This window comes from Astatotilapia calliptera, chromosome 9, assembly GCF_964374335.1.
Source record: "Astatotilapia calliptera chromosome 9, fAstCal68.1, whole genome shotgun sequence".
NCBI classification, from domain to species: Eukaryota; Metazoa; Chordata; class Actinopteri; order Cichliformes; family Cichlidae; genus Astatotilapia; species Astatotilapia calliptera.
Genome location: NC_137430.1, coordinates 33499256 through 33512284, shown reverse-complemented (window position 1 = coordinate 33512284; position 13029 = coordinate 33499256). Strand labels below are relative to the sequence as shown.

At 41.2% G+C, this 13029-nt stretch overlaps 1 protein-coding gene across 6 annotated transcripts in view; it reads left to right on the top strand.

Annotated features, from left to right (window-relative positions):
• Positions 1–13029, top strand: part of LOC145431194 (uncharacterized) — a 40149-nt gene that overhangs the window by 2640 nt on the left and 24480 nt on the right. For 2 of the 6 annotated variants that reach the window (XM_080306810.1, XM_080306807.1), the window contains exon 2: positions 1454–1559. Coding sequence is in view for 5 of the 6 variants with exons in the window: in XM_080306807.1 (XP_080162933.1) it covers positions 1542–1559 (18 nt within the window). In the remaining variant the exon portion in view is untranslated. Of the gene's footprint in view, positions 1–1419; positions 1560–3798; positions 4396–4823; positions 6124–13029 lie in introns of those variants that run through there. The other 4 variants (XM_080306805.1, XM_080306804.1, XM_080306806.1 and 1 more) reach the window with 4 other exon arrangements.

The window sequence follows — 13029 nt, the reverse complement described above, 5'->3', positions numbered from 1 at the left end:
TAGATATAGGCTTTCAGTTTAAAATGAATTAGAGAAAATAAAAAACAAAATGCTTAATTTCAGAAAAAGTAGCAGCAGTTTGAGTTCCCTTTTCTTTACCTTTCACATCTTGATTAAGAGTCTCAATAAATTTTTCAACAAATGACATTAAAATTCTTATCAATTGTACAGTTTCTCTTTCTTTCCCCCTTATATTTCACTTCCCCACTTTCTGTTGTTCAGTGAGAGACTTGAGCTTCAGTTTGTCCTACCAGGATTTTAAATGTGGGCTGGAGTGCTGTCAGGGCCATACACATGTGTAGGTGCTCATTGGTGAGCCGTGGACAATATTTAGTGTTTATTATGTTCATTGTGGAGAAAGCTGCATCACAGCTGTATGTGGAGCCAAACATGGTCAACATGTACAGGGCTACTGTCCTCAGATTTGGGAAAGCTGTCTCAGAGACCATTTGGAGGCAGAAAGTGGCAGGTTCAGTTCTTCCAAACTGCTCTCTCAGGGCCACATCTGCTTGGAGATCAACCCGTTGCATCTGGAGAGGCCCAGTATTTGCCTCCTTGAAGTGCTGTGTGACTTCCTTTGAGATGAGAAATGGGTTCTTTATGAACATGGTGAGCTGCTGTCCAAATCTGACCCTCTTACTATCAGCTCACCTTCAGTTTTTCAGATCTTTTCTCCAGTTTGTGTACAAACGTTTCTCACCACTGTTGTTAACTGGAGGCTGACACACTGACTGAAGACATTTAGTCTGAGTAGATTTGAACTTTCCTTCTTCATTGTTTCCATCTTGCTTTGACTGCAGCTGTAACAACACTGATTCCAGCAGGATTTGTAAAAAGCATTTTGACAGACACACAAAGCTGGACAGCTTTTGTTCTGAGTCCAAGATCTTAGAAAGAAAGTGACTGGACGTCTGTAAGCTTTTTTAAACGTTTCACCTCTCATCCAAAAGTGGCTTTTTCAGTTCTAAAATCAAATGGTGGAGAGTCCCAGGCATTTAAACCCTTGTGGGGGTTGTCAACTGAAAGGGTCGTCAACCCACTGTTGACCATTGATCTTATCACAAGAGCCAATGTGTGGAAAAATGTGTGTGTCAGCAGGTCCTGAGTGAAACCTTTGTGAGACCCTGTTTCACTCTATCATGTAACTCGGTGCTGTCCCTGTTAAAGAGCCAAGAGCCTTTCTTTCCACTTCCTCCATGTAAAATAAATTGATGAGATTTTTTGCACTAATAAAGTTGTAGAGTGGTAAAGTATTTTGCCTCATCAGTTATATCGTTGCTGCAAATTTTCAAATATATATAGTGATAAAGATTTTTGGCCATGTTGCCCTGGTTGCTTCTGGGGTTTCACCTTGAAGCTTCATAGGTATTGTTGTCACTGAGTGTAGTAATGTTTATTTGCTCTGCTTCTTCTTGTCAGGGATAAAATACATATCTATACTTTTGTGTCCCAGCTGAGTAACAGGAGGAGAAGAGTCTGGTGGAGCAGCAGAGGAACAGTTTCAGCCATTTGGACTCAGCTCAGCCACTACAGAGGAAACAATGACTTCAACACAGGAGGTGAGAAAAGTATCTCAGTTACACTGTTATTGAAACTGTGCACAGCTGGTTGTTAACAGCAGCTTTATATTTTCCATCCTGGGCTCCTCCACACATGCAGAAGCTACATTCACAAACAAAAACAAAGATCATATTTTATCAGCACACATTGAAAAGTTGGACTCAGAATTGATCACACAGTAAACATTTTTTCTCCTGTGATCAATATTTCTTCAATAATGTAATTTTGATTACAACTCTCATTCTGTAACATGATTGTAATGTGAGACTATCACCAGAAGGTGGTGATAACACACCTACAATGTGTTTGGTGACGTCTATGGTAATAACAAGATCAGACTAAGCAACCTGGTTAAAGTGTCTGGTCAGATTTCAGGGAGGTCTCGGGTCCAGCTTGTGGACGTCTATAACAGGCAGGTGCTGAGGAAGGAAACCTCTGTCATGTTGTGTTCAGATCAGCCTCTAATGACTTTCAGCTGCTCTCATCAGGTCGTTGTTATAAAGAGACATAGATTGTCTTTTGTACCAAGTGCTATTATCATGGTTAATAACACTAAACCATAAGTGTTGTTGCCATTGCACACTGTACTTTTTTTGGTGATAAAATTTAGGTTGTTGTCTTGGGGCTTATTTTTGTGTTTGTTGTGTTTGTTTGTTTTTATATCTCTGCATGGACAAATCAATCTCCCACTGGGGACAATAAAGTTACCATTGTCTGTGATTCCACTCATGGAGGGAGTTTCAGTTTGTTCCACGACTGCATTTCACTCACCAGCGCTCTAGACTAACTGCACTGGTGCGCCTAACTTTGTTTCTTAGGTGCACCCAAATTACTTGTTCATTTAAAACAAAAAACAAAAATTGCTGTCCATACAGACAATATTGATTTGTAAATGATTAACTAACAATCTTTTCAACACAAAGTTCTTTATCTTTGATCTACAACAAAGATGTGCTTAAAGTGCTTTGGCACTCTTTGGTTACAATGTAGACAGTGTTAAACTTAATCATCACGTCGGCCTCACCTGACGACCGGTTTGCTGCTGCCTGCCGCTGAAAGGCAGTGGGGAGAGGGGGCAGTGCATTTATCGCAGCATATAATGTGTTTTCTGGATACACTGTGGGCAGCACGGTGGTTAGCACTGTTGCCGCACAGCAAGAAGGTCCTGAGTTCGATTCCACCATCAGGCCGGGGTCTTTCTGTGTGGAGTTTGCATGTTCTCCCCGTGTTTGCGTGGGTTCCCTCCGGGCTCCTCCTCCAGATACTCCGGCCTCCTGCCCACAGTCCAAAGACATGCAGTTTGTGGGGATAAGTTAACTGATAAATCCAAATTACCCATAGGTGTGAATGTGAGGGCGAACGGTTGTCTGTCCCTGTGTGTTGGCCCTGCGACAGACTGGCGACCTGTCCAGGGTGTACCCCGCCTCTCGCCCTCTGACAGCTGGGATAGGCTGCAGCACGCCTGGCGACCCTGGAAAGCAGAAGCGGATGGATGGATACACTGAGCTTTTTCAGCGTTCAGAGATTGATGGTTCCGTGTCAGAGCTGGCTATGAATTTCAGACGGATCAGGCCTTAACTTAACAGAAAAGTTATCAATAGTTCTTTTCCTATTACAGCTACATCCACGTCTGTCGTGCCTAGGCCACTCACTAGGGCTGGGTATCATCACTGATTTCTATAATCCATTCGATTCCGATTCACAAGGTCCCGATTTGATACAATTTTGCCTCAGACAGTCAGAAATATTATAATTCTGATCATTTATCAGTACTGATACATGTGTGACTTCATCAGAGGTGTGAGCATCACTGCAGATGTCTTTGTGTCAAAGTAACTGAGGATAAAATAGGGTTATCTGCTTTTTATGGCAGATGACCTTAAAAATATCCTGCAGTCGACCAAAAACTGAAGAAAACCATGAATCAACACATGAACATTACCTGATGCTGCTGCAGTGAAGCAGAGCAAAGTTACAGAGGTTTGATTACAGACACAGCTGAGCGTTTGTAATCTGTCATCATTTTAAAAAGTTTGCATTTGTTTGCTATTAAACAGCAGAAATGAGGCTTTTCTGTCAGAGGTCACTTTTGGAAAACAGGAATCGAACACCTGGTGGCAGCGGTGCGGCCTAGGACTTTTATGTTTTTTGTTGCACCATTGAGAAATTAAGTCGCATCAGATTGCTCACACTCTGTGACCCTGCTCACTGCGCCTGTTTGTATCTCTGTCACTGCAGGACCAACATGGAGAGAGAAGTCAGCGCTCTCAGGAGGACGACAAACCTCACAGAAGAAAGAAAGAGAAAACATACAGCTGTGACGAGTGTGGGAAGGATTTTACTCTATCTGGAAACTTAAAAACACACCAACTCATCCACAGTGGAGTTAAAGCATTCAGCTGTGACTTGTGTGGAAAGTCTTTTACCCGGGCTTCAAACTTTAAAAAACACCAAGTCATCCACAGTGGAATTAAAGCGTACAGCTGTGACATTTGTGGAAAATCTTTTACACAGTCTTCAAGCTTAAAAACACACCAACTCCTCCACAGTGGAGTTAAAGCGTACAGCTGTGACATTTGTGGAAAAACTTTCAGCCAGTTAGGGTACCGAAATATTCACCTACGCATTCACACTGGACATAATGTTTACTGCTGTGATCAGTGTGGCAAACTGTTTACAACAGATGCACAGTTACAAAGCCACATGCTTTCCCACACTGAGGAGAGACCTTATAAATGTGACCTGTGTGATAAAGTTTTTAAACATCCAAATTACCTCAAATCACACCAACAGATCCACGCCAGAAAGAGACTCTACAAGTGCAGTTACTGTGAGGTATGTATTTTTCTTTTTACAGTTGCAGTTATTTTGAAGTATTATGTGAATGAAGTTTAATTTCAAAACTAAATGAGACATGAAAACTTCATGTACAGAATATTCAGTCAAATCTGACACAATTCTCCTGAAACTTTCCCGCTGTTGGAAAAAAGTAAAGTTCTAAAAGCTCCTCCCCTTTCTATGTTTCTAACATTCACACTCCAATGGATGCATCGGAGAGCAGCTTGGGGTTTAACAACCAGTCTTCCCATTAAGTAGATTACCTACAAATGAAGACTTAATGTTGTTCAGTAAGCTGAGCGTTATAATGTAAACAGTAAAATGTTACTGGATGTTGGCAGAGATGCTCTTTATTTCAGGTGATGTTCAGGATAAAAATGTTGAAGGAATTCCCTGACTTACACTGTCTTTGTGTCTTTGTTTAGAAGCAGAGCGGCACAGATGGATCCAGTTCTCGACCCTGTCGTCACTGTGGTGGTGGGAAAGCGTTTCGCTGTGACCTTTGTGGAAAAACTTTCAGTTACCGAAGGAGCCTAAAAGTGCATCAACGTAGACACACTGGAGACAAAATGAACTACTGCAAAGAATGTGGGAGAGGTTTCACCACATCAAGTGCATTAAAAAAACATGAACTCTATCACAGTGGGGTTAAAGACCACCTCTGTGACCAGTGTGGGTCATCCTTCACCACTGCAGATCATCTTAAAGACCATAAAAGAGTCCACACTGGAGAGAAACCATACAAGTGCAGACACTGTGACAAAACTTTCTCACGTTCATCTGGTTGTAACAGACATGAACTTACACACATTGAAGGGAACTTCAGCTGTGACCAGTGTGACAAGAGCTTCAAGAATTTCACTTCATACTCCAAACACAAACGATCCCACGCTGCAAATAAACTGTTTCACTGTTACCAATGTGCCAAAACATTCACTTCATTATCTGCTCTGCGCAAACATCAGCGTGATCATGCAGGACTGAAATCGCTGGATCACAATGAATCTGAAGAGACAGAAAGATCCTCTCCTGGTTTCAGGGTCAGACTTAAACACCTTGAGATCAGGCTCCACAGAGTTCAGCTGGAGTCTCCTGTAAAGAGTGCAGCTGATGTCACACTTGGATCTGATGAGGTAGCTCTGATTTCTGGATTTACAGTGAATAATCCTGGATGTTAAATTTAGAAATACTTTAGAAAAGTATTTTCCCCCTTCCTGATTTTATGTTTGCCACACTTAACTTGCTTCAGATCATTAAACAGACTTTTCAAACAGAATGCTTTCATCTATTAAGAGAAAGAAAACAACATATGGCCCTTTCTCCATATTTTCTTCTTTTTTCCCTTCACTGTGTTTCATTCTGTTTCTGTTGTCTGTGTTGATTTGAAGGGCTTTCATTTTAGGATGGATGAGCTGCTTACGTACCTACAGGTACAAGTAAACTCAACTGAACCTGAACGTGTCTGTTGCTTGCTGATGAATGTGACCACACTGACAAGTAGTTCCTACAGTTTGTATTTTTCTGTCATTTCTTAAAGATTGTCTTACCTGAATATAGAATCTCTCTGTCATGGTTTGATCAGTAAACCTCATCCAGCTGGCTGCACTGAGAGAGAACCTGCTATACTGTGCATGTATTCAATTTTCCATTAGATGTTGATGAATTCTTCTTTATTTTGTTGTATCCCTTCATGAACGTATAAAGGAAATAAAGGTTGAGATAATGCATGGTTTACTTCTGAACTATCTAGGGCTGCCTCGATTAGTCACGATAATGTCGACATGTCGTTTGAAGCTTTGTAAGATCCTGAAAGACGCACGGATAAGTAGTAGGATTTAAGAGTGTAATAACGGACTCAATCAGTGTGGTACAATTTCTTACTCTTAAAACCCCCAAATTATTGTCTAACATATACAGAACACTTTCTAAAATACAACAGTTTTTACTGCCCTATGCATAGCCAAGAAAACAGTCCTCATGAACTGGAAAAATATAAATAATCTTAATTCTAACCAATACAGAAACCATCTAATTGATCACATTAGTCTTGATACAGCCTCTGCCACCACTTTAGATCAATCCCTCTGGGTTACTTCCATCCGTCACCTAGTGGCGGTGGAGGGTCGTCCTGTCCCGAGGTCCCGCCTTCGCTACTGTGCTTGATATGGGGGTAGGGATGGGCTTAGGGGGTCTGGAGAGTCCCTAGAGATGTTTTCCCTGAAGCTTAACCTGGGGGTTGTGGTCATGACCTGGTTAGGGGCTCTGGTGGCTCTTGGATGGTGTTTTCCTTGTGGCTGCGTGCAGCAGGGGTGAGGAATGGTCTTGGCGCTATATAATAATAATAATAATAGTAACAATGATAATATATTTTATTTATAAAGTGCTTTTCAAGACACCCAAGGATACTGTACAATAGGATAAAACACATAATAGAGCAATGACACAACTAGGGCTGGGCCATATACTGTTCACGGTAATACCGGTGTAATGTTGGGCAACGATAAGAAAATCAAATATGGCGATAGAATTTGGGTAAAACGTGCATGCCTTTGTTTACATACGCACATGGCGGCGACGCAGAATAAGAAGGGCGAAAGTGGATCGTTGAATGAAACGGATGAATCAAATTCAAATTTTATTTGAATCAGAACTGGTTTGTAAAAATGCTGCAGCTTCACTGGTGTGGAACTGGTTTAGCTTTCGTCCGTCAGACACACAACAAAGCACTATTTTTGGTAGAGCATGCTAGCGGGCCGTCGTTATTACCGTGTTGTTTGGAAAATACGGCGCACTTAAAATCAATCCTTTGATTTTTCTGAAAGTCGACAGAGCCCCTTATAATACCGTGTGCCTTATGTATGAACTCTGGTTGTGTTTACTGACCTCGAAACTATTTTATGTACACGGCGCCCGAAAATCTGTTAAATGTTTTAGTACAACTTTGCTGAGCTACGAAGCCGCACCGCTTGATGGATTGTCGGAGCTTTACGGCTATCGTAGGCGGAGCCTCGCGGAGTGATACGTACTGTGCTTCAACATAATGTTACCGTATTGTGTGTGTATAACCTCGTTTTAAGTTTTGTGGATATTATACATGGTTATGCTGAGGATGTGTCGGCCAGTTTCCACTGGAAATGCTTTTTGGTTAAACTGTCAGCAAAGAATTTGTATTTGCACTGTTAAATTTTTATAGAACTTTAATGCACATAAAAAAAACAGCTGCTTGTTTAAGTGGAAATACATTGATGGGTTTTATTTATTTTTTTGCACTAATAAAGTTGTGGAGTTGTAAAGTATTTTGTCTAGTGTCAATTATATCGTCAGTTATATCGTTATCGCAAATTTTCAAATGTATATCTTGATGAATATTATTGGTCATATCGCTCTGCTCTAGACACAATGAAGAACAATAAAACAAAAGCACAAATAAAATTAACAAACAGTGGGTTCACAATGAATATGCAGATTTGAACAGATGGGTTTTGAGTTGAGATTGAAACTGGGGGAGAGAACCAATGTTTCTTATATCTGGGGGTAGAGAGCTCCACAGCCTGGGAGCAGAGCAGCTAAAAGCTCTGCTTCCCATGGTGCTGAGGCCGAAGGAAGGCACACAAAGCTGGATAGTAGAAGAAGATCAACGTGAGTGGGCAGAAAAGGTAAATGGACTGATTCTTATATAGCGCTTTGCTACTCTCCCGGAGTACTCAAAGCACTGTATACAACATGCCTCATTCACCCATTCATTCAAGCACTTCTAAACTCAAGTGCAAACGAATAAACACTCACACTCCGATCAAGTTGGGGTTAGTATCTTGCCCAAGGATATTTGGCATGCAGACTGGGGAAGCCTAGGATCAAACCACCAACCTTCCAATCAGTAGCTGAGCTGCTCAAACACCTGAGCCACAGCCACCCCAAGGTAGCGCTTAACAGGTCAGAAAGGTAGGGAGGTGTGAGGTTATGAATGGAAGTGAAGGTGAGCAGAAGAAGTTTGTGTATTATCCAGAATTTCACAGGGAGCCAGTGAAGTTCCTGAAGAACAGGTGATGTGCTGGTAGGAGGGGGATCCGGTGATAATGCGAGCAGCAGAGTTCTGAACCAGTTGAAGCTTATGGAGGGATATTTGGAGGAGACCATGCAAGAGAGATTTGCAGTAGTCAATACGGGAGGTAACGAGACTATGAACAAGACGTAGCCTGGGTGGAAAGAGAAGGACGTAATCTGTTAATGTTGCGTAGATGGAAGTAGGCAGAACAGGTGAGATTATTGATGTGACATTTATAGGAAAGTGAACTGTCTAGGATGACACCAAGGCCTTTAACCTGAGGAGAAGGGAAAACTGTGGAGTTATCGATGGTGAGTGAGAAATGGTTTGCCTTCAAAAGGTTGGATTTGGTGCCAATAAGGAGGATTTCAGTTTTATCCTCACTGAGCTTTAGAAAATTTGAGGTAAACCAGGATTTTAACTTGGATAGACATTCTGTAAGGGAAGAAGCTGGGAGGTAGGAATCAGGTTTGCAGGAGAGATATAACTGGGTGTCATCAGCAAAACAGTGAAAGTGAAGATCAAATTTGCGGAAAATAGTACCAAGAGGGAGGATGTATATTATGAAGAGAAGAGGGCCTAAGACTGAACCTTGGGGTACACCAGAAGTGACCGGGAATAGACGAGAGCAGAATGATTTCAGATGAACAAACTGGGCCGGTCGAGTAGATATGATTGAAACCAGGCTAGCGGTGTGTCAGAGATGCCAAGAGAGGAGAGTCTGCTTAGAAGGACAGAGTGAGAGATGGTGTCGAAGGCTGAGCTCAGATCCAAAAGGATGAGAACGGTGAGAAGACCAGAGTCAGCTCTGATTAGAAGATCGTTAGTGACTCTAAGTAAAGCAGTTTCTGTGCTGTGACATGAAAGAAAACCAGATTGAAATCTCCTGTAGATGTTATTGTTAACCAGGGGCGGAGCGGGGGGGTGGCTTACGGGGCTTAAGCCCGGGTTGTTTTGTCAGAAGCCCGGGGTATTTTGGAGTGTAATTTTTTCATAGTTAGATGCCTGGCTGACAACTGTATAAAACAAAAAGTACACACAATATTCGAAGCACATAGTGCACACTGTGGGAATTTACGACTGTGCGTGAATCCCCCCCTGATATTGGTATGATCTGAGCTCAGGCACTAAGCGACTGAGCGAGGGGGCGGGGGGAGCTGCTGCCCGTGAGTGCGCTGTTGGAGAAACGGAGCCAGCCATACTAAGGAGAGCTGAAGTTTGAGCAGGTACCAAAGCAAATCATTCGTACCGTACAAATAATGTAAATATGACGGTGCATCACGAAAGATTGATATCAAACTGATCACTTGACCAATATTATTTTACTTGCTCTTCAAGTGAATCAACAAATGGCGAAATGAAAAGCCGAACAAATGCTATTTTTTTTAGAGAGTCTTAGCTTACATGTGTTTATTTCATATTTTCAGTTCTTACCCTCCCCGACTAAATCGGTTTCAGTTATGTACTGAAATATAAGAATGGACATTAGAGGCTTCTTTCAAAGAAAAAACTCAGGTAAATGTTATTTTATATATTATGCTTTGTATGTTGTTCAGTATATTTGTATGCAAAACAAGAGGGATTTCAGTACACAGCAGGATATTCACATTTGTAACCAGATATTTACACTTTAGGGAGAAAACATAAAACATTTTTACTGTACAACATCAATTTAGAGTAAACTTTTGTTTTAGATAAATATTGAAATATATTTTGAATTAGTTAAATTTCAGAATAAAGAGAGACAGAGCTATTTTTATCACTTTCATTAAATTTAGGAGTACATATACACTAAGTTTATTGTTAATTAATAAGAAAACTCCAGAGGATTCCATTCTGAGCTGAAGAAGCTTCTGATAGGTTAGTAGAGTCCATGTGAGTAAATTGGTGGCACAGCTGTGGATGCATATAAGGCAAAACACAGAGCCTGTTTCTTTGAAATGGGAAAATCAAGAGATGTCAACCACAACACCAGGAAAAGAACTGTGGAGCTCCATAAGTGTGGCTCAATTTGAATACAATTTGGTGCCATTTGCAATTAAAAAACACAGACAGTTTCTCTCTTTACTCTTAAAGTTAACAAATATGTTTTTATATTTATCAATCTAAAAAAATAAACATTTAGTCTGATTTGATCTTACAATTAAAAAAGTGTTTTTATCTGAAGAGTTTGTAAATATCTGTATATTTGATGATTGTCAGCACAAAGAGGGAGAGAGGAACAGAGAGGGATGGAGAATGAGGACAGAACAGAGATGAACAAGAGCAGGTGAGACACACATGTTAGTCAAATGGTTGCTTACTAAAAGTATCACTGTATCATAGGTCCTCATGTATCTCGTACCTAGTGTTTCTTTTTAGGTTTGCTATTTTTCAAATTCTATATTTATTAAGTTTTGCAGGCTTGTTTGCACAACAAGGCTAAATAATTATATAAACTTTTCTCAATCTAAATAGTGTACTTTGGTAGAATTAAATAAATAAGTGTAGTGCAGGTCTATGATGATTTTTAGTGCTACTATCATCTAGTTCTGATTGTGGTTATGTCTTGGTTAAGTCCTCAGTAATCCTGCTTTTGAACTGTTGTAGTCCTGTTTTAATTCTGGATCAGTTCTGGGTCTGGTTGAATTGGGGTTTAGTCCCTGTGTCTTGATACAGCCTGACTTCGTTCTGTCTTGCTGCTCAATTAAAAAACTAGTTTAAGGTGTCCTGCATGTGTGATATATATATTTCCCTATATGAAGTCATTCTTTTTTGAACAAAACTCAAAACAGAGCCTATTAATCTTTCAGTCATTTCTACACCCCCCCCCCCCCCCCCCTCAAAAAAAAAAAAAAATCCCACATGCATACTACCCTTTAGGGCTAAGCCCCGGGTGTTTCAAATGTCTGGCTCCTCCTCTGTTGTTAACCAGGTGTGAATGAAGTATTTTAGAGATGAAGGGTGGATTAGAAAGTTGTTAGGATCTAAAGAAGGTTTTGTCAGTATGGGAGTGACTGAAGCAATCTTGAATACGGAGGGAAAGATACCGGTGGTGAGTGAAGAGTGGACGATAGCAGAGATGAGTGGGAGTAAGGAAGAGAGGCAAGATTTCACAAGCACTGTAGGCATAGGGTCAAGATGACACGTGGTAGGCTTTGATCTACATATAAACTCAGAAATATCAGATAAATCAGGGAAATGAAAAGTGGAAAACAGCTCAAAATAGAGAAAAGGTTCTGGAGAGGGGGTAGACACAACATTTGAACTGGGTTGCTGGTGGATGTTATTGATTTTTGTAGTCCAGAACAGCATCAAGGAGCTACAGGTTTCAGAAGTGAAGCGTTGGGGGGGTTGAATTTGTTTGTTGAGAACTGAAAACAACATCCTTGTGTTACCCTCATAAGAACTGATAATACCTGAGTAGAAACTTTGTTTGGCCTTGTTGATGGAGTCTTTATACTGAAGTACATGGTATTTGTAGATTTCTGCATCAACAGTTAAACCAGATTTCTTGTATCTACGCTGTAGCTGCCGAGCTTTGGCCTTCATTGCTTGGAGGTCAAAATTGGAATTGAATCCCCAACTGCCTCCCTCTTCCCGCTCCACCACACCCACCCACACACGCAGGGCCTTGGGGTGCAGGTGTGTCACCAGGGTGCTCACCTCTGGTGCCGGTGCCTGCCTATCAATTTTAAATGCATGTAGACATTGAGGGTTCTCGGGAGGGGGACCTGCTGCTCTCTGGCAGGAAGCACCATGCCCTGCCGTGTTTTAAATGCACTTAAAGTTAATGTGTTAATGCTGACGGCACTATTAATAATCGTAATTGATCATACCTCGGTATGATCAATTACATCTCCAACAGTTGATTCTGTTCATCTGGACGTAGTGTTTTCAGTGGGAGAAATGTTTCATCATCATCCAAGTGACTTCTTCAGTCTCAGCTGACTGCAGGTTTCCCCAGTAAACAGTACATTTACATAATGACTGAAACCAGCCCACTGAAGGAACAAATGGGCTGGGAGGTCAGTTCCTTAATCATGATTATGCAAATTCTCATGACCATTGATCCACTGATCAAAGCCCAATGATCAATGGCCATGAGTACCATTCACAGAGAGTTGATCAATCAACGTTTCTCCCACTAAAAACGCTACGTCCAGATGAACAGAATCAACTTTTCGAGATCTTCATAAGACGCTTCTCTTTCTCGCTGTCTGTCAGTCACGTGATCACAGTAACGAATCACAGCAGAGCAGCAAAGAGTAGTGATGGGCAGATGAAGCCCCATGAAGCACTGAAGCTTTTCATCCAATTGGTTCACCCCAACGCGAAGCTTCATGAAGCTTCATTTGCTCTAGTAGGACACCTACTGGACGTAAAAATAATAGCTGGCATGAATTTGAAGAGTGTGGCCTTTTGCACACAGCCTGTAAATGTCAACAACAAAAGGAGTGTGTAAAACATGTATATTGTAGTGATGCAGTATACTGTGTATATTTATAGTGGCAGTATGGAAAATGATTATTTGGAAATGCTTGAAATGGAAATGATCATTTACTGTGAGGTGAGGTGTGGTTGGGGTGTGGACAGTAGTTGTGCTT